Raw genomic sequence first — 23,219 nt, 5'->3', positions numbered from 1 at the left:
TGTCATCCCACTGCTCAAGACACCAACCCTTGATGCCACCTCTCCTCAGAACTACCGCCCTGTCTCCCTACTCCCCTTCCTCTCAAAGACTCTCGAGCAGGCGGTCCACTGTGAGCTCTCTGACTTTCTGTCCCAGCACTCACTCCCTGATCCTCTGCAATCTGGCTTCCGCACAGCTCACTCCACCGAGACGGCTCTCCTGGCAGTCACTGACTCCCTCAGCTGTGCTCAGGCAGCCTCCCTCTACTCCATCCTCATCCTCCTTGACCTCTCCGCAGCATTTGACACCGTTGATCACTCCATACTCCTCTCCTGCCTCACTGACCTTGGAATCTCTGGGACTGCTCTCACCTGGTTCTCCTCCTACCTCAGTGATCGGCCCTACCAAGTGAAATGGTTTCTCCTACCACTTCTACACTGATGATGCCCAGATCTTCCTGTCTTTTCCCTCTTCTGACCCTCTCATCCCCTCTTGCATCTCTTCCCGCTTGTCTGCTATTTCTGCCTGGATGCACTCACACCATCTCAAGCTCAACCTCTCCAAATCGGATCTCCTCTTTTTTCCCCCACTCTTCCTCACCTTCTGCTGACCTCCCCATCTCGATCCCCTTGGAATCCACCACACTCTCCTTCTTCTTCCACTAAAAATCTAGGAGTCACCCTCGATCCTGCGCTCTCCTACACCCAGCACATCACCACGCTGACACGCACCTGTAGATTCTTCCTGAGCAACATACGCCGGATCCGTCCCTTCCTCACCGACTACTCAACTCAGCTGCTCGTCCAGTCACTGGTCCTCTCCCGCCTGGACTACTGCAGCTCCCTCCTGGCCGGCCTGCCCGCATCTACTACCCGCCGCTCCAGCTCATCCAGAGCTCTGCGGCTCGTCTGGTATTCTCTCTGCCACGATTCGCACACGCTACTCCACTGCTCTGCTCCCTCCACTGGCTCCCGATACCGGCACGCATTCAGTTCAAGACATTGACCCTCACCTACCGCTGTCTCGACCACACTGCACCTAGCTACCCTCAGTCACTCATCTCTCTATACATCCCCTCCAGACCACTGTGTTCCTCCAGTGCCAGAAGACTAACTCTACCTCCTCTCCACTATCCTTCCTCCAGAGCCGCTCCTTCTCATCCCTGGCCCCTAAATGGTGGAATGACCTTGTGTAAATTTACTTGTGTACATTGTAAATTGGAATTTGTAAAATGTATTATTTTGAATTGCTATGTTTTAGCTAAATTGAATTTGTAATGATTGATGCCTTGTATTTTACTGTATTTTTGCACTTTGTTTGCACTTATGTTGTAAGTCGCCCCCTGGATAAGGGCGTCTGCCAAAAAATAAAAAAAATAATAAAAAAAATAATAATAATAAAAATAAAAAAATAAAAATAAAAAAATAAATAATAATAGTAATAATAATAATAATAAGATGCACTAAAAACAAATAGCGCTATAATAAATAATACATTACAGATACAGTATTCACTTAGAAATAACATAAATAAAACCCCAGTAGAGTTATTGATAAATCATAAATAACAGATACAGTACATATTCAATTCAGTAAATAAAACCTGGTCACTTACTGTCACTTTTGATTTACATCAAATACTTCTTTATGTCCTACAATGACTCCAAACAGCCTTTTATTAAATCCTACAGTTACCCACAGCAGTTGTAGTCTGTTTTTCAGAATCTGAATATGAATGCTCAGAGTTTCCACTAAATTCTGTGCATAATGACTAAAGTCTGCTGTGTCGCACCCCATGTAAACACATCGACAGAGTGATGCATTCTGGGCATTACATTTAGACTTTTAGTCCTGGCCCCCAGAGAAGTAAAAAGTAAAAGATTTTTTCCAACAGTTTAGTTAATTTAAATATATATCAAAAAGCACATTTAAGTGCATGAACTTTATGATTACTAAAAGTACATACAGCTTTCCATTGACTTGTAGTCTTTTACTACAAACTACTGCATTTTATTTTAATTACTTAATCAAATGTATTAAGGTAATTGATGTATTCAAATGTTTTTAATTAAATGCATTACAGTGGCTGCACAAACTGTGAAAATATAATAATGTAGACAATACAAATGAAATACATTTATGTATTTTTACATTTAGTTGTTATGATCATCATCATTATTATTATTATTATTATTATTATTATTATTATTATTATTATTATTATTATTATTATTATTTTATCTTGGCCCCAAGATTAACAGGCTTTTTTTTTGCTGGATATGTCCCGTGCTTCTTTTGCAGCTTCACAATTTTTTAAAAATTATACTTAAATAATAATAATAATAATAATAATGTATACACATTTTCTCAGTTCCAGAAATAGCTCCCCTGCATAAAACTACTTCACTTCAAAAAGGGACTCTTTCTACTATCAAAGGGTGCAGGAATTGTTTTGGGGACTTTCTTTTAAACATTAGAAAGCAAGCCTTGGAACATCCTTCATCCATCACATCCTTGTTAATAGACCAAAGAGAAACAATAGGGAAACCAGTTTAGGTATCTATTCCCACTTCCATAAATAGTTCCCTGGCATTAAACTATTGTAGAACTTGTACCTTAGTGCTACTATTACTATAATTATTAATAAATACTAAAATTAACAAGATAATGAGTGATAATTATGAGATAGCAAATCGACCTGGGAAAAAAAATGTGGGCAATTATTCTGTTACTTATGCAGATGCAGGTGGTGGGGATTCTGCAGACAATACTGGTCATGTTTGTGTAGCACAGATGTCTGCAGTTCCATGCAGGTCTGCGCTGGTCATCCTGTGCTGCTAGAATCAGTGGGATTTCCAAAACATATGCTATTCAACATCTGTATGAAGGTTCCCCCTCCCCTAGCCAGAAGTGTTTCATTTTAGTTAAAGATATGTATGACATCCTTCGAGGGATAAAGTATTAACATATTTCCCCATTTCTTAACAATGCCTCGGTGATTAGCTACCTGTTGACAGCTTTAATTAGTGAGGTCACATCTGTACAGATTAACTATTGTGATGTAACATTCCCATAACATCGGTGAAGCTACATCCCCAGGCCACGCATATTTGAAATTTGAAGTATTTTTATTTCACTCAACAGACTTGCAAGAGGAGTAGCTTCTAAAATAACCAAAACTACAGTCAGGTGGTGCCAGGAGTCTTAAAACCTAAAACCAAGACTGAAAATGCAGCTTTAGGGTCAAGACTAGCCAGCTTAATCTTATGTGACAGTGGTAGGTACAGTACTAAATGCTTTATAAAAAGCTTTCAGAAGTACCTCCAAGATTTCCCCTGAAATAAGAGACAGGAGCTCCAGCAGCCCTCTAATAATCGTGAGAAACATACTGGTGTGACTATTCCCAGGGAGGTGGCGCTACATTGATTGCCACATCCTGCACCCCACTCACATCTTTCTTTAGTGCTGTAGCTTTCACTGCATCTTCAGTGTGCAGGGACCTGGAGTCCACAGAGGGCCCCACACTGCAATTTAGAGTGCCTTTCCTCTTCCGAGTGCCGTCCCCCACCATGGCTTCCTGTCAGCAGCACTCCCTAGGACAGAGACGGAGGTAAAAATAGTTCGCAAAAGAGCAGGGATCATAAAGCGTCCTGTATTCCAGCAATCCAGTAGGTGAAGCAACGTGAAGTGGCAAAATGTACTTGTTTCGCTCAAGATGTTGAATTGTGTAGAGACCCCTGTGGTGCTAGTTAATATACTGGAGTGAAAAGTGCTGTGGGGGAGAGCAGCAGCCAAATATTTATTCATTCAAGTTGTTATTAGGTGCCAATCAGGGCCAATTTTTTATTTGTGTGTCTACCCCCCGAGCTGTTCTCGTTTCCTTGTCTTGTGGGGCAGAGCAGGACCGCGTCCATCCAGACGGGTGCCCAATTGAGTGGAGATTATTATTATTTATTTATTTTTACGAACGTCGTCTGCCCCCCTGCTAGCGTGAAGCAAACACTGTCAACACCCCCCGCTAGCGACAAAGAAACACCATCAGCACCCCCCTGCTCTAGCATGAAAGAAACACAGTCCGCCCCCTCCGCTAGCGTGGAACCGCAGACAACAAACCATCAGCACCCGTTTAGTTTTCACTATATGCTTCCATAGAGTGTACACAACACTCTGCATTTATGTTGGATGGGGTTGCTTAGCTAATAAAATTGATCTATTTTAATCCATGATCTTGATTTCAATATATATTTAGAAAGTACCATGAATGAATTATGTAGCCAGGGGTTTTATATAAACAAGCAATGTATTTCAAAATACATTTTTTTTTATAGAGATACAGCAACAGAAGAAGAGACTCTAGTGTATCCTGCTGTGTGAAACTAACAACGCCCTGTTCATAGGGGAAAGAAATATTACTATTATGGACTGGGAGTGAGAGTTGAAGTGTGTCACTTTTAGCGCTTTTTGCTCCTTCCTACACCCTACTACTCCCTTGTCCATTCAAGTACGCACTCTGTGACATCAGTATAATGTCACTCAAGTGGACACCTTGAAGGGAGGAGAGGTTTGGGATGCAGATGTCTTTCTTACTCACTTCCTTTATTCAGCACCACCAAAATACACACTTACAGCATGAAATATATTGACTCAAAACATTAGCAGTACAACAAACCTGAGCGGATATCAGATCCAGTAGGTAGGGGTTAGATCATTCTGCACTGTGTAAACAGTATATTCAACATACAGCCAGTTGTCTAACAGCTGTTAGCACACGCAAACACTATATCTGCTCCTGCTGTCATATTGGTTTTCAATAGTGATCTTTTAAAGTTTACCCTGTCAACTTCATCTCTGTCCATGAGATATTGGTATACAACAGAGCTAAGTGTTGTTGTTTTCACAAATAAAGGCAATAACAGCATTTCTTTTGAACACCACAAATTGTACATGTAAGTGATGCATGAAGGGAAATTAAGGCAGACTGGTTTGTGTGGTGGTCAGTAATGTTCAGAGTCAGACAGCGTGTGTCAGAGGGAGGCTCAGTTTGTAATGGGGATTACAGTGTCCTCTGCCAAAAATTGATTACCTGGTAGATAACTCTGTGACGCTTCATCACTTCTCACATTTCAATAAAGAGTAATGAGGCATAGAGTGCCACTAATACAGTCTGCTGCCAGGGTGGTCCTACCATAAATCTCAAGTCTGAAACTCCTGAGAGGCACAAATGGTAAAAACATTTAAATATAGACTGAGCCCTATAGTCTAGACAGTGCTGGTTCCCATTTGGACTATTTCATAGCTGACTGTGACCCAAAGATTCCCGAACTTGACACACACAAGTGACCCTGGTAGCTTTTTACAAAAGGCCAACAAACACACAAAGAAAGCATAATCTGTAATCAAGTCCAATACAAAAGATCAGTTGCCAGTTTCTTATTTTCCCTTTATTTTTCTCTCCAGTAAAAACTCTGCTGTATAAATGGGTAATTGTATGTAAAAACAATGTGATTTCCTGTAAGAATTGTATGTTGCCCTGGATAAGGGCGTCTGCTCAGAAATTTAATAAAAATATAATATTCATATAATATTTACTACAGGAAGACCCAGCACTTTTTGTTAGCATTTTTCACAGATACAGTGGGACTATTTCAGTTGCATTTATTAAACATAAACTTCATTACTCCCCATTTAAAACACATTAACTCTCATGCTCTTTGAATGCTTACTAAAAGAGACAATAATTATTTCAGCAATACTACTGGCCCGAGTCAGACACCAGACTAATAAGGTACAGTATCAATGAACCTTATTAGTACTTACCACAAATATTTCTCATCCTGCTTCAAAAAGAAAAGATAAAAACAGGAAATACCTCAAATGCTGAATATCAGTGCAAAATGGTGCAAACAAAATCAAACAATAAATAATTACTGCAGTACTGACAGATCTGCATGCTGCTTGTGGAATAAGCTCTCTCATCTCAGTGACAGTGCATCTATGTTTCCTCACTGTGACTGCTTGTTAATCTGTTAATCTCTGTATTAGACTTTAAAAACTGTATTTGTAAAATGGAATGGAGTCGCCAGTTATTCACAAAGAGATTAAGAGGTGAGAATGCATTTCAGAGGCCATGACCAAATAACAAAATGTTCTTTGTTATCTTATCTTAGGATCTTGAGATAACAGAATGGTAATATTTAGATTGTCACGGCTTCACTTCATTCTACTTCAGTTCACCACCAGAGGTCCATCTATCCTGAATACTAAACCCTGTCTCTCACATTCCCTAGCACCAGGATCAATCATCCACTTAACATTCCTCTCAACGATGTGCACTTGTTCCATCTTTCTCCTCTTCCCATTGGTCCAGCACTCACAGTATATATTCCCCTCTGTTCTGCAAGCACTTTGTAAAGTCTTGCATTCTCTTTAGAGTTAATTCTGACCATTTTCCCCAATAACCTTGTAACTACCCGTTGTTACCTACTACCCTTTTGGATCTCCCTGTCTGCCCAATTGATTGACCCCTGGACTATTCTAGTTTTTGTCCTTTGGATTCCCCTTGTTGGATTGTTTGCCTTTTCTCTATCTGAACTAGGTAGCCTGCAATTGGATCCATCATCCTTGACTCTTTTCATTTTGCTCGGTGCTTTAGTAGGTCATTGTCTGAGAGTGACAGTTCATGTCATACGTTTTCAGTCTTATATATGCATATCAACAGTCACTGACAGTGGAGTGTGTGCAGATTTCTGAGAGGTAATGTTAAGTATACAGATACATGATCACTCTCTGTTTCTTCACAAGTCACATCCAGCTACAGAAAAAAAGAAAAAGGGAGAACAAAAACTAATTTTGTTAAGATAATGTGTGAAACAGGGGAATGAAGATCAGATACAGGAGTGGATTATTTATCTGGACACAAACACACACACACACACATACTCCCAACTCACAGCCTTGACTGGTCTTTCTGTTGAGCAGTGTGTGTGTGTGAGAGAGAGAGGTGGCAGGGCCCCCTTAAAGTGACTACAACAATGCTCCTTTTACTGTGCAACCCAACACCATGGGCACAGTCAGGGGAATGGTGTGCTAACTAAGGGCTACTGCCTGTACTGCAGTACAGTCTGTCCCAAAGAACCGGAGAGGGCAGAGAGGAAAGCAGCAGACCCAGGCTGGAGTAGAGTCCTAATCTGGTCCTGAATGGCAAGATCACTGGTCCTTATTATATGTCCTGAAGGCCTAAAGTGTCCCACAGAGACCCAGGTAAACTGAAAAAGAAACACTACACTTTCCAAATGCATTTATTATTTACTTCAGATTTTTTTAACCCACACAATATTAGCAAATTCAAAGTCTAAAATTCAAAATGAATTAAGGTTTATTTAAAAAATGCATTGTTTTTCATATTTGGGTATGAATGGGGCTACCTAGGTGATTTGTTTCTTTTGAATTCTAACTAGCCCCTTAATACTTCATGCTCTTATATGTGGCTATCACTTAATCTCTGGTAGGATTACACACTGACTAATGGCAGGCTGTTTGTTTCTGACTTTGCCACACCTTGCTCAATGTCTACAATTACTTCATTTCTATCTGTTAGCTGCCTTACCTGCTCTCCATAGGCGGACTAGTCCATTTTTAACTTCGGTGGGCCGGTCGATTCCCATGTGGGCCGGTCGACCTGTATAGACACCTGGACCGCACTTCGTTGGCACTCAGAACCGTACATCGCCAACACCCCCCATCCCCCCGGACCACACTTTGGCAACCCACCCCCCACCCCGAACCGCACTTTACTGGGACCCAGGCTTCTCCAATCGTCATCCCCCTGGGTAAAAGTCCAGGGCTGTTTTTGGTCCCAGTCTGCCCGTGCTCCTCTCAGTAACCTCTCATTATTACAGTATTGGTAGAAGGCCTTTGCATAGATTTTTGACATCCTTGAAGTTGATTCCTGATTCCATATTCCTTAGTTTAAAAAAAAGTAATGGTACTGTATGATTTCTCAAAAGAAGTAATAATTACATATTTTTATTTTTCACTGTTTCTCAATAAATGAATAATGCATCATTATTTATTGATACTGTTTTCAATTTTTCTGCAAAATTAGTAATGTTTACTTATTTTTTATATCTAATTTGTGATTTTCGAAAAATAAGTAATGGATACTTATGTCGTATTCCTGTTTTCAGTTTTTCAACAAAATAAGTAATGGTTCCGTTTCTTATTTCTGAACCACGGTTTCCAAAAAGTAAGTACAGGGCTCGATCATGCCTTATTTCAGATAACACACAATACATGCCATTACTTATTCTTTACCCATGGATAAAATAGCAATGATAACACTTTTCATAACGTATTCTTTATACAGTTATGCTTTGGGTAGCACTTAATTGCCACAGTGATGTGTAGAGGCACTGCTGTACAGATGGGTTGGGAAGGATTTAATTAATCGTGGTTTCATTGAAAGCTCAAATGTCCTGTTTTCTTCACGTTTTTGTTGTTGTCTTTCCATAGTCCATAGGGGGCGCCACAGTTTGTAATGATAATAATAATAAATACATATATCATTTAAAAAGTAATACACAAAATATAATTACTTATTTTTTGTATACCAGGACACAGAAATAAGTAATGATTACTTACACTGCAATTTTATCGATGAAAAACAGATCTGTTGAGATGAGATCTGTTGCCTATTGCTTAATATCAATGTACTGAGTTCGGGGGGAGGACAACCCCCAATCACACTTCATTCTTAGTCCAAGCACAACCAATGAGATGCACAATATCAGATATTTTTTATAAAAATAAAAAAAGTAACAGAGTAACAGTTACAAGGGGGTCTAGTATGGCCAAGGGTCTAGTATGTCAATACAGAAAGCACATTATAGAAAAACCTTGAAAAACAGGCAAGCACACCATCAGAGATACCACACAACAAGTTCCTTCCCCTGCACCAGTGGCTCCAAGAGCCGCAGCGCCACTCTATCTCGCTAAACTTCAAGAGGGAGCTGGGGGTGGGGGGGCCCATGGCCAGGCTGTCCATCCCTCCACCAGGCCAAAATACTTTACTTCAATCTCTATGTTCTGCTGACTTCTATAGGGGGTTGCCTGAAGTAAACAATGCATAATGAAATGTTGTATGTATTGATATAAAAAATAAATAAAGATAAGTGTCCTTAAACTGGGAAATAAAAGTAAAGATTAAGTAAACATCACTTCACTGTCAGACTTCCTTGCACAAAGCCATAGCAGATCCTTGAACCCTCCTGGTATATGTTGTTGATTACCTTTTTCCCCATATGAAGAATAAGTAATGAGAAGCATTTTCATATGTTATTGTATCGATGTGTATGTAATGCTGTTGTCCTTTAAGTCCTCACATTTGAAAACGGGGAAATAAAAAATAAGTAACAATTACTTATTTATTGTTAAAACTACAAACAGAAATAACAAATAAAAAAAACGAATAATTATTTAATATAATACAGGCAAACAGAAAAAGTAACCATTACTTACAGTTAGGCCGTAGGTGTAGGAATTACACCCATTTTTATATGTGGTCCCCCCAATTTTAGGGGCTCAAACGTAATTGGACAATTGGCTGCTCAGCTGTCTCAGCTGTTCCATGGCCAGGTTTGTGTTATTCTCTCATTAGTTCAATTAAAGGTAAGCAGATAGAAGGTCTAGATTTGATTTCAAGTGTGTCATTTGCATTTGGAATCTGTTGCTGTTAACCCTCAATATGAAGTCCAAAGAGCAGCCACTGTGAGTGAAGCAAGACATCATTAGGCTAAGAAATCAAAACAAACCAGTCAGAGAGATAGCAAAAACATTAGGTGTGGCCAAATCAACTATTTGGTACATTCTTAAAAAGAAAGAACGCACTGGTGAGCTCAGGAACACCAAAAGGCCCAGAAGACCACGGATAACAACTGTGGTGGATGACAGAAGAATTCTTTCCCTGGTGAAGAAAAACCCCTTCACAACAGTTAGCCAGATCAAGAACACCTTCCAGGAGGTAGGCGTATCTGTGTCAAAGTCAACGATCAAGAGAAGACTTCACCAGAGTAAATACAGAGGGTTTACCACAAGATGTAAACCATTGGTAAGCCCCAAAAACAGGAAGACCAGATTCAAGTTTGCCAAAAAACATCTAAAGAACCCTGTCAGTTCTGGAACAACATCCTATGGACAGATGAGACAAAAATCAACTTTGAATGATGGGAAGAGAAGAGTATGGAGAAGGGAAAGAACTGCTAATGATCTGAAGCATACCACCTCATCTGTGAAGCATGTTATGGCATGGGCATATATGACTGCCAAGGGAACTGATTCCCTTGTATTTATTGATGATGTGACTGCTGACAAAAGCAGCAGGATGAAATCTGCTGTATTCTGCTAAATTGTCTGCTCAGATTCAGCCAAATGCTTCAAAACTCAGTGGACGGCGCTTCACAGTGCAGATGGACAATGACCTGAAGCATACTGCAAAAGCAACACAAGACTTTTTTAAGGCGAAGAAGTGGAATGTTCTGCAATGGCCAAGTCAATCACCTGACCTGAATCCATTTGCATGCATTTCACTTCCTGAAGGCAAAACGCCCCAAGAACAAGCAGGAACTAAAGACAGCTGCAGTACAGGCCTGGCAGAGCATCACCAGGGAAGAAACCCAGCATCTGGTGATGTCTATGGGTTCCAGACTTCAGGCAGACATTGACTGCAAAGGATTTGCAACCAAGTATTGAAACTCACAATTTAATTCATGATTATGTTAGTTTGTCCAAATACTTTTGAGCCCCTAAAATTGGGGGGCCCACATATAAAATGGGTGTAATTCCTACACCCAAATATATATGCTGAAATGTACTGATTGCATAGGTATTCAGTACTTGGTGAAAGCACCTTTGGCAGCAAATAATGCTGTGAGTCTTTTTGGATAGGTTTCTAAAAGCTTTGAACAGTGTGATTGTGTTATTTATGCCCATTCTTTCTAACAAAATTGCTGCAGTTCTGATTGTTTGGGATTGTTGATGTACACAATCTTCAAGTCTCTCCTTCAATTTTCTATTGGATTAAAGTTTGTACTTTGACTAAGCCACTCAACATTCACTTTCTTAATTTCAAATCCACTGTGGTGGTGTACAGAGCCAACATGATGACAATTGTGTCACTGTCCAAATATTTATGGACCTAACTGTATATTTAGAAAAACAGGAAACAGTAATAAGGAATAAGTAACCATTACTTATTTTTCTAAAAATCTGAAATAAGGAATAATCGAGCACTTTATTTATTTTTTGGAAACCATGGTTCAGAAATAAGGAGCCATTACTTACTTTGCTGAAAAACTGAAAACAGCAATACAACATAAGTATCCATTACTTATTTCTTGTAAAACAGGGAAAAATATAAAAATAAGTAATCATTACATATTTCTAAAACAAAACTGCAATAAGGAATGAGTAACCATTCCATATTTTTCTAAAACCACGAATCAGAAATTAAAAATATGTAAACATTACACCTACTTATTTTGCAGAAAAACTCAAATCAGAAACAACAAATAAGTATCCATTAATGTATTGAGAAACAGTAAGAAATAATTAATCATTACTTATTTTTCAAAAATAGAGAAATAAGGAACCATTCCATAAGGAATAAGTAATCAATTTCACTGAGGTTTGGTTGGAGATAACTATAACTATCCCATTTTTTTCTGATATCTCCCCTGGCTTGTCCTTGACTTTCATTATATTATAATATTTTTTGTCTTTCTATGAGTTGCAGGGGCATGCAACCTTTAGCTCTTCATTTGATTTCAGTTTTTCCTTCACCTTCTTTAATATCCAGGCACAATATTTCCATCAGTCACCTTCATGCCAGCTGAAGCAAAGAAGAAATTCTTGTTACAGTTAACCCCACAATCCCTGGCCTTAACACGCCTCTGAGATGTAAAAACTGAGGCAGACATAACAGTCACCACTTAGAGCACCACAGTTCTAGGTTGTGTCACTAATGTTGAGACTTCTTGAAGAGAAATTAATTTTCTCCATCTCCCTGTTCACAGTGACATAAACAACAGCTGCAATGTCTTTTAGCTGCATTGGATATTGTAGTCCATACATTCTTGCAACCTTGAAATAAGTCTGGTCCAGGCAAGTATTTTAGTATATAATTTAGTGTACAATTAATATAAGTGACTAGCTACTTCAGTGCTTTACTTAAAGGCCTTGTGACTTGGAAACTCTGGGTTGAAGTCCTGGTTTTGCCCATGCAGTGTGTCACCTTGTTTTATATGACATTTCAGACAGATTATAATTACATTCATCCTCCTAGTCTCTATCAGTAGACAACATGACTAATTATTCATTATTATTGATATTATTGTGCTTGATGGTAAGGATCAGCATGCAAACATTTGATTCCATAAAAAACATCCTGGAAATGGATCAGGTTTAATGGCCTCTTATCAGTTGGCCATTAGGACGAGGCACATTTCCTCAGACAATTACAGGGAGTCATTGAGTACAAGCCTCGCGTCAGATTGTGTGCAACCCTGCTGTGAGGATGGCTCACTATAACACACTTCTGACATTGACTGCCAACAAGGATATCTATACTTCTGTTTACTGGACACACCCAGCTAAATGCGGCTATTCAGAGGACCGATATAATTGTAAAATTAAATAAATGAACAATGAAAACAAACACTATAACATTTGATTGTGTTTTTTATAGGCTTGGAGTTTCAAAATAGAAAATGAAAGGTCATAAAGGTGTTGGGTGATGTAATGGACACCGGACTGTCAGGTACAAAAAAGGAAGAATGGTTACCGTAACTATGGTATATACAATGTTAAAAGCACTGAAACTTATAATACAGTGATACCATTGGAAAGCAAAGAGAAGTAGTTTAAAATGGGATACAACAATAGTGTTAGAACTGGAATGACATACATTTCTGACACCTGCATTATGGTTTGCGTTTAGCTCATATCCCCAGATATTAATGGTGGAGATGGTAGCTTTTAATTTGGACATTAATAAATACAAGTATGCACTAGTACTGAAGTTATTCTGCTGAATAAGTTTGAGTTTTATTCTTATAATTGGCAGTATAACCCGAAAACACCACATACATTTACAAGTTATTAATATACAATCTATTATATTAATTATATTATATTAATGTAAGTTAGTCATTTCTCCTCATTATGATTGAAGAGAAAATAATGCTAAGACAGACACAAATGTTTAATTTATTTTCAGCCTATTTGCATGTTGTCTGTTCGCTCTCTGCAAAGAAATGTTTTACCAACTTATTCTTTGTTTATCCATCGCTTAAACCATATCTTCCTTATTTTATCACTGTGATAAATTACAAACAAATTAAAAAATATATAATTACTGTCAAAGATTCAGTAAAATTACACTATATTGCATAAGAAACGCAGCTGTGATGTCTGCATATTTGTTCAGGTAGGTTTAGCAGAGGTTATACAATGGTACAGTGAGGGAAAAAAGTATTTGATCCCCTGCTGATTTTGTACGTTTGCCCACTGACAAAGAAATGATCAGTCTATAATTTTAATGGTAGGTGTATTTTAACAGTGAGAGACAGAATAACAGCAAAAAAATCCAGAAAAACGCATTTCAAAAAAGTTATAAATTGATTTGCATGTTAATGAGGGAAATAAGTATTTGATCCCCTATCAATCAGCAAGATTTCTGGCTCCCAGGTGTCTTTTATACAGGTAACGATCTGAGATTAGGAGCACTCTCTTAAAGGGGGTGCTCCTAATCTCAGCTTGTTACCTGTATAAAAGACACCTGTCCACAGAAGCAATCAATCAATCAGATTCCAAACTCTCCACCATGGCCAAGACCAAAGAGCTGTCCAAGGATGTCAGGGACAACATTGTAGACCTACACAAGGCTGGAATGGGCTACAAGACCATCGCCAAGCAGCTTAGTGAGAAGGTGACAACAGTTGGTGCGATTATTCGCAAATGGAAAAAACACAAAATAACTGTCAGTCTCCCTCGGTCTGGGGCTCCATGCAAGATCTCACCTCGTGGAGTTTCAATGATCATGAGAACGGTGAGGAATCAGCCCAGAACTACACGGGAGGATCTTGTTAATGATCTCAAGGCAGCTGGGACCATAGTCACCAAGAAAACAATTGGTAACACACTACGCCGTGAAGGACTGAAATCCTGCAGCGCCCGCAAGGTCTCCCTGCTCAAGAAAGCACATGTACAGGCCCGTCTGAAGTTTGCCAATGAACATCTGAATGATTCAGAGGAGAACTGGGTGAAAGTGTTGTGGTCAGATGAGACAAAAATCAAGCTCTTTGGCATCAACTCAACTCGCCATGTTTGGAGGAGGAGGAATGACCCCAAGAACACCATCCCCACCGTCAAATATGGAGGTGGAAACATTATGCTTTGGGGGTGTTTTTCTGCAAAGGGGACAGGACAACTGCACCGCATCAAAGGGACGATGGACGGGGCCATGTACCGTCAAATCTTGGGTGAGAACCTCCTTCCCTCAGCCAGGGCATTGAAAATGGGTCGTGGATGGGTATTCCAGCATGACAATGACCCAAAACACACAGCCAAGGCAACAAAGGAGTGGCTCAAGAAGAAGCACATTAAGGTCCTGGAGTGGCCTAGCCAGTCTCCAGACCTTAATCCCATAGAAAATCTGTTGAGGGAGCTGAAGGTTCAAGTTGCCAAACATCAGCCTCGAAACCTTAATGACTTGGAGAGGATCTGCAAAGAGGAGTGGGACTAAATCCCTCCTGAGATGTGTGCAAACCTGGTGGCCAACTACAATACACGTCTGACCTCTGTGATTGCCAACAAGGGTTTTGCCACCAAGTACTAAGTCTAAGGGGTCAAATACTTATTTCCCTCATTAACATGCAAATCAATTTATACGTTTTTTGAAATGCGTTTTTCTGGATTTTTTTTGTTGTTATTCTGTCTCTCACTGTTAAAATACACCTACCATTAAAATTATAGACTGATCATTTCTTTGTCAGTGGGCAAACGTACAAAATCAGCAGGGGATCAAATACTTTTTTCCCCCACTGTAACTACTGTTACCAACAACTGCTGGTGAAGGGGTGCTGTTGAATCTGAGAAAAAACACCACTGAATTTTGTTCGGTGTTAATGGTTTCACTGAAAACATAGGTTGTTTTGCTTATGTATGGTTATCATTGTAATTATTTTAAAGAGAGATTATAAGAGCTTTATTAACGTATTTATGCCCATAGTCTTTTCTTGTAGGATAATGTCATTACAAAGATATACACCGATCAGCCATAACATTATGACCACTGACAGGTGAAGTGAATAACACTAATAATCTTGTTATCATGGCACCTGTCAGTGGGTGGGATATATTAGGCAGCAAGTGAACATTTTGTCCTCAAGGTTGATGTGTTAGAAGCAGGACAAATGGGCAAGTGTAAGGATCTGAGCGACTTTGACAAGGGACAAATTGTGATGGCTAGATGACTGGGTCAGAGCATCTCCAAAACTGCAGCTCTTGTGGGGTGTTCCCGGTCTGCAGTGGTCAGTACCTATCAAAAGTGGTCTAAGCGGTGAACCGGCGACAGGGTCATGGGCGGCCAAGGCTCATTGAGGTACATGGGGAGCGAGGGCTGTGTAGCCGCAGACCAGTCAGGGTGCCCATGCTGACCCCTGTCCACTGCCGAAAGCGCCTACAATGAGCACGTGAGCATCAGAACTGGACCACGGAGCAATGGGCGGCCAAGGCTCATTGATGCACGTGGGGAGCGAAGGCTGGCCCGTGTGGTCCGATCCAACAGACAAGCTACTGTAGCTCAAATTGCTGAAAAAGTTAATGCTGGTGCTGATAGAAAGGTGTCAGAACACACAGTGCATCGCAGTTTGTTGCGTATGGGGCTGCGTAGCCGCAGACCAGTCAGGGTGCCCATGCTGACACAATACATTTCTGCAGAACATTACTGCATTACATATTTTAATTAACACCACCAAAGTGCAATACATGTCTGTTCTAATAGATTTTCAGAGCAGTGTCCTTATGAGTCACCATTCTTGAGAACCAGCAGGAAGGCTTGAACTCTAAACAAAATGGTATGAATGTTTCACTAAAATTCTGTTAGGTGGAGATAATGATTGATTATTAGTATAAAATGGCTTATTTTATTTTAAAAGTAAACCTAATGGTGTAATATTGTACACAGTTGAAGTCACTTTCAATCTGCAAAATATATGCAGAATGTTCTGTTGCTGTATTTAAATAGTTTCTATTTAACTACATTTTTAACACGGACCATTCATTAGGTACAGTACCTGAGTTCCACTGGAGGGTCTGACCTGAGAGACACAGTGTGCAAAGTAATGCGTAAGCTATTTACAAACAAGCTCATGTCCCACTATAGCATGAAGGGGAAACATGGAAAGCTAAAGTTTGAAGATCTCTACATCAACAAAGTGATAATAAGTAAGCATTTATTTTGTAATGTACTTATTTAAAAGTAACCAAGGATTGTAGATGTGATGATAAAACCTCTCTCTGGGTGGAAGGTGTAAAGCAAGTAGTAATTCAATTTGATTTTATCAGTGTCTTTTTGTTGCATCATAAGAAAATTACAGTTAAGCCAATGAACAAGCAATCCTTTAAAGTGGTTGCGAAGTCTGATTATGAGGAACATGGCAATACTGGTGTATGTCATGAACATTTTATTTGTAATTTTTAGTGACAAGACACTACATATATCAACATCACACAACTAACATTAAATGCATCATACAACGTATTATTAATTATTTAAGAAGCCATCAAACGCAACAACAAGGTGTCGTCATCAGAAGTGGAGTTTAGGGGAGGCTCTAAACTGGCACCACATCAGGAGAAACAATATCAGGTAATCAGACCTCACCTGTTTTCTTTCTGAGACAATAACTGTGAGTAATGTATAGCAGATGGTACATCATCTATGATATCATAACTGCACATACATAACCATCAATACATCATCCATATCCACTTTATCCTGTACCTCAGTGCACCAGAGCCAAGTCTGGCTGATAATGGGCACAATGTGGGGTACACCTTAGATATGACACCAGTCCATCACACACACACAAACACACACAGACATACACATTTTATTTTACAGCAGCTAATCAACCTAACCAGCATGGTTTGGATAGGAGGAAAGTGGAGCACGTAGAGAAAAGACACAGTAAGAACATGCAAACTACTCCACACTTTACAGACAGCCGAGGCTGGCATCAACCCCAGGTCCCTGGAGCTCTGAAGAAGCGCTAATGAAGCTGCGCTAATCATGCAGCACAGTTCTGCCCACACTTACACACACGCATACATACACAACATATATATGATAACTGATTTAGCTTTTTGTTGATGCACATAAATTCTTAATATGTCGATTGTGAATGTGCTAATGTTAAGATTAAAATGCATTTTAAAAAATTGTCACTATATAAGAACATAAGAACATTAGAAAGTTTACAAACGAGAGGAGGCCATTCAACCCATCATGCTCGTTTGGCTATATAAAACTATATAAGGTAGTTTTGATTATTATGCTTGATCAGGTACCTGCAATTATTTTTTAAATAGTTTGTTTATATTGGGAAATATTGAATATGTGAGACAGGAGTATAATGTTCAAGACTTATTTAAACTTGACTCCAGAAATGTAATGGATTTAAACAACATAAGTGTACATTCAGTCACAATTTTTTAGATGTGTTACGCATTCCTATCAAATAAATTGTAAGATTTTAAAACAAATAATTGAATAACAAAATATGTTTGCTATAAAATAATATATATATGTACATGTATATTGAGAATTACCATTAAACTCTTAAGTTGAGCACACACTTTTTCATTTTAGGCAAGGATGAAGCCCCAGAAAAGGGCACAAGAAGAAGTGGGATAAAATGCATTGTAGTTGCTTCTGTCGTTTGAATAAATTCAATGTTCACAAAAGGTTAACAAAAGGTTATTTACGAATGTTAAAAAATAACGTTCTAAGGACGAATAGAGAACTTTCCATATTAACGTTCTCAAAATGTTACTTGGTAATGTTTCGGTAAGTTACAAGTAAAGTTCTTGTAACACTCTGATAACTTAAATTGTTTTTTTTTTGGGTAGCTCCTGATGCCACACAAGATCAAACTTTTAGATAACATTTTATTTTATTGATTTTTTTTTTATTTTGAGCCCCTGGCAGATGAAAAAAAAGTGGGGGAGGAATTAGAGAGAGGCGCCAATGTCTGCCGCTACACATACTTGGAATGAGTCGGCAGTACAGTGTCCATATGAGGCCATCCTCACGCAAAACTTAGTTTTGTCACTCTATTTTAATGTCAGGTATCCGTTGTCACTCTAATTTAATGTCAGGTAGCAGTTGTCACTCAAATCTAATATCAGGTGTCAAGGATCACTCAAAATCGGTGTCAGATATCAGAGTATTTTTCTGAGCCTTAATTTAATAACCAATGTAATGGCTGAACCAGCTTTACTGTTATTGAAATGGTTACAGGGAATGTGAATAATTTGTAATACTTTGTATCCTCTCCGAGCTGATTGTATGGTCAATATTTGTGTTATAATACAAATATGTTTGGTAATACCACATATTTAAATTATCCACATATGTATTTTTTGTTATGTTTGCTTTTTATTATTAATTTAGACTACATTATGTAGAGAAATGATTGCCTGCCTCGGTTCCACTGGCTGGTTCTTTGGCTTGATTCAAATTCCCTGTAACCAATTAAGCCATTAGATTGGATATTAAATTAAGTCTCAGAAAAAACGCCAATTCCGAGTGACCTTTGACACAAAAAGAGAAACGATTGCCTGCCTCGGTTCCACTGGCTGGTTCTTTTTTCTTGATTCAATCCCTGCAACCAATGAAATAACAGTAACGACGGTTCAGCCATTTCATTGGCTATTAAATTAAGTCCCAGAAAAACACACTCTGGTGCATTTCGAGTGACGCTTGACACAAACCTGGTGATTCCTGATAGCTGACATTAAACTGGACTGATGAGACCTGACATACAGTAAACATGATGCTTCATTACAAATAAGACTGGTGGCTGTTTTTTAGTTTGATGTATACGTTACGTTATTAAAATATAGCCTAGGTTATTTAAAGATGCCTCCATGCATTTTTAAGTTATTCAAATCGAAGTTAATTTGACATTGTTAATGGCTTGATGCTGCCACAATAGAAATCTATGTTTTTAGTTATTTTTCTTGTTCTTCTCATTATTACTATCATATTCTTGTCCCCGTCCCCCCCAATGATGGAGAAACGAACCTGTTTAAATATTTGCTTTAATAGCATTCAAATGAACACACCGACTTATTTATTTTCGTTTAGACACTCATCCTTTTTTAATACCTAATATACTAATTTAATTATTTTGTATGAGTCTTTCAATTAATCTTTAGCCCAAAGCTACCGACTCTCATCTGTACACTGTAAGTTTAATTATTAAGTAAATTCAGGAAAGATGTATAGACCTCTCCTCTCCCAAGACTGTGACATTTATTTCCACAGTTAACAGTGGACTCGAATAATTAAACAGAATTGTTTAAACACAATTCATCAATGTCGGACAAGACCTACAACTACTATTGGATAGCGAGTATTTAGAAATCAGCATTAAACCAGGGTCTGAGATTCAATTCACGGGCGTCATTTTACATGTATTCAACAGCTACATACTTACCGCAAACCAATGTAACGTGGATTTAAAAAACAAAAACACATGCGGTTTCTAATGAAAGGAGCGCCCTTGTTTCAGCACTTCTGCGGTGGCTGGTGCGACACACCAACACATAAAGGTGTGTAAACAATCAGTAACGTTTTAGTTAAGTTGCTAATCAAGGTTTCCACTTTCCACTAGATGTAGCTTTAATAACCTTGTTTTGTATGCATCCTTTTGTGCTTAGATTTTTAAAAACAACAAAACAATCAAACGAGCATACAGCCTTACTTTTCACTTACGAGTCCGTTCTCGAAGCGCCTTCCAGTGCAGCTGCCCGGCTCTGTCCCCGCTGCGCTGCGCTGCGCAGATCAGTTACACGGAAAGGTCTCCACATCCAGCCCCTTCAAAGCTGACTGGCAAGCACTCAGTGAAAGTGTTAGAGGTCGCGTCGCAGAAATGATTAAACGAGATCTGTAATAACAATAGACAGGTGGCGTGAATATTAAAATCACTGTGTTTGATCCGGCGCTTGTGACCATATGGAAAGCCCCCCCTGTGAAATTGCTGTCCAAATACACACATCATTATAGTCAAAGGGGCAAGATCAAATGTGCTGAAACCTGATGTATGTCACCGAATTACTTTCAATGTTTAGACGTGTAGTGGATGGTTGTTACATTTGATATGAATATTTTAAAGCCTTTATTAAGATTTAGAAATTGCAACCAACTTTTCAGCTTTGAAAACCAATGAATGGTATCAGTAACAAGAAATGACACAAACAATAACAAAAGACTAAAATCTGTTTGTATTTATTCAATAGGCCTATAAGGCATACAGAAATCAGTTGTTTCTGATATATTCTTGTAAATGACAAATAGATTATTTTGCACTTCACCAAGATAGCTTTATTCTGTAATCTAAAGTTGAGTTTGCTGCAGAAATAATTCCCCCCACTCATTTAATAGCAGACAGATATAATTCTACCACATAATAAATTACTGTATAGCTTACATAATATTATGAGATTTCAAATGAGAAAATTGCATATGAAAACCAGGATCATAGCTCTGTGCTACTCTCTTCAAAATCTTAATTTTTGTTTGCTCATTATTGACAGGTGTGGGTGTCAATATAAAGGGATTTTACTTGTGTGCTTATGACACTATCATTTTCTTAGGAAATTAAACAAAGCCACATAAAGGCAAGTTTTCAATATTTAAGTACAATATACCAAATTTTTAAATAAAAGTTTGACCTACACTGTAAATAAATACATCTTTAAATTTACAGTCCAATGTCCAATTATAGGCAGCAGAGTTGCCAGACAAATTCCCCTAAATAAACTGATATACCGTGTAAGATACCAGATAAACCCCATTCAAACACACACTGTAAAAAGAGAGAAGGTCTGTTAGTTATTAGTGTTTTAGTGCAGTAGTGTGGAGTAGTGCCTAGGGCTCTGGACTCTGGAGCACAGGAGTAGAATGGGTTGTGGGTTCAACCCCACTGCTGTTGTACCCTTGAGCAACATCCTTTACCTAGATTGCTCCAGTAAATGCCCAGCTGTATAAATGGGTAAATGTAAAAAATAATGGGATATCTTATAACAATTGTAAGTCACCCTGGACAAGGGTGTCTACTAAGAAATCAAGTAATAATAATAATATTTTGTCTCATAGATAGTTGCAGTTCCTTTGCTCAGCAATTCAATCTTTTACTGGGGACACAACCAGCTCCTCTGCACGCTGCTCTGATGTTCTCTTCACCTGGTGCAGGCTTCTAGAATGAGGCCCTCCATGAAGGTTGAATGGCAAAACCTCAGGTAGAAAGAGAAGGTGGTCTCAGGATATTGCATGGCAACAAGACTTTAAATATTCCTATTCAATGCATTTCCCATTCATTCCAAGGCACAGTATGCTACCCTTTCTCACCGCAGTGCTCAGAATTTCTCCTTTGCAGGTATCCCAGGGGCTGAACTGGAGCTGCACACAAGACCCACGCTGCCAACAGAGGAGCAAGACCATCTAGGAGCTAAAGATATATGTCCCAAACAAACTATGTATAAGTTTGTATTTTATTAATTGTCTTTCTCTCGTCCTTTAGGAGGAAGCAGCAATCTCGGTGGAGAACGTCAGGAAAAGCAGCAGCAACCAGCAAACTGTCTTTTGACCTTGCACCATTTCACTGTCTATTTCTTTATCTCGAATTCTCCCCATACAATAGGAGACTATTTCATAACAGTACACCAATAACAATACTTAGCTTTAGTTGGCCACATCTCCACATGGGCTGCACTCAGCACAAAACACTCCTTTAGTTTCTAATGCTCTTCTTCATAGGGATAGATCAGCTTTCTCCCCCGTTTCTTCCGGAAAATTGCGATCTGTAGCTGTAACTTTGTGATCCTATTTCACTGCCCACGTCCTCAATGCCTCTCACACTGGACTCTTATTTTATGACCAGGTGGCACCATTATAAAAGATCGTAAAATCAAACCACAAGTATAATAAGTAATTAGTGAATAAAAAACCCAATACAAAATAAATAAATAAATAAGAGAATTATTATTACAAGCAATTGCAGGGAGAGAAATCAGAAGGCAGTCTGACAGAGTTTCCTCCAACAGATCAAGATCTTTCTGCACACAGGCAGGACCAGGCAGTTTAAATACAGTAACAAACAAAACCAGAACTGCAAGCCGAAGGACACTTTTCCTGGAACTTTCCAATAATTTTGGGGAGCAAATATGGGGCCAACTTACCCAGGGTTCTCCACCAGAAATTCCAGAGAGCACTTGCTCCCCTGGTAATGGGAATATTTCTCATTTGCATCCTGACACTGGTGTAGCTTTATACATTCAGCAGTGGCTTGATACGCCTCTCTCAACTGCTGATGATGACCGACCACTCACCCTTCTCTCATCTGGGAGAACTGGGAGAACACAACTGTTCACATGGTCACATCCAACAGCAGCCGGGCTTGCCCATCAATCATAAGGAAGAAAGGTGAGGAGAGCACCAGCTCAGGCAGTTGATCTGGCCAACTGTTTTGTTCCGCCTCTTGCAGTGTCCCAAGTATGGTAAGCAGAGACTGAATGTGCTCATATGCCCTGATTCACACACGCTACTCAACTGCTCCGCTCCCTCCACTGGCTCCCGATAGCGGCACACATTCAGTTCAAGACACTGACCCTCATCTACCACTGTGTCGACCACACTGCACCAAGCTATATTCAGACACTCGTCTCTCCATACACCCCCTCCAGACCACTGCTGTCCTCCGGTGCCAGAAGACTAACTCTGCCTCCTCTCCACTCTCCTTCCTCCAGAGCCGCTCCTTCTCATCCCTGGCCCCTAAATGGTGTAACGACCTTCTCACCGTCACAAGTCAAAACAGCAGAGTCCTTGACCTCATTCCGGCACTTACTCAAGACACATCTTTTCAGACAGTACTTATAATATTCGTCCTTTTTAATCACCG

The 23,219-nt window shown here is 39.2% G+C and overlaps 1 protein-coding gene across 2 annotated transcripts in view; it reads right to left on the bottom strand.

Annotated features, from left to right (window-relative positions):
• Positions 1-20,158, bottom strand: part of LOC136759167 (b(0,+)-type amino acid transporter 1-like) — a 34,332-nt gene extending 14,174 nt beyond the window's left edge. The window contains exons 1-2 of one of the 2 annotated variants that reach the window (XM_066714042.1): positions 20,025-20,158; positions 3,431-3,572 (exon numbers count right to left, since the gene is read on the bottom strand). In XM_066714042.1, coding sequence (XP_066570139.1) covers positions 3,431-3,550 — 120 coding nt within the window. In that variant the 5' untranslated portion in view covers positions 3,551-3,572; positions 20,025-20,158. The remainder of the gene's footprint in view (positions 1-3,430; positions 3,573-20,024) is intronic. The other variant, XM_066714044.1, reaches the window with a different exon arrangement.
• Between the last annotated feature and the right edge of the window lie 3,061 nt (positions 20,159-23,219).

Source organism: Amia ocellicauda, chromosome 9 (assembly GCF_036373705.1).
Source record: "Amia ocellicauda isolate fAmiCal2 chromosome 9, fAmiCal2.hap1, whole genome shotgun sequence".
NCBI classification, from domain to species: Eukaryota; Metazoa; Chordata; class Actinopteri; order Amiiformes; family Amiidae; genus Amia; species Amia ocellicauda.
This window is presented reverse-complemented; position numbering and strand designations above follow the sequence as displayed.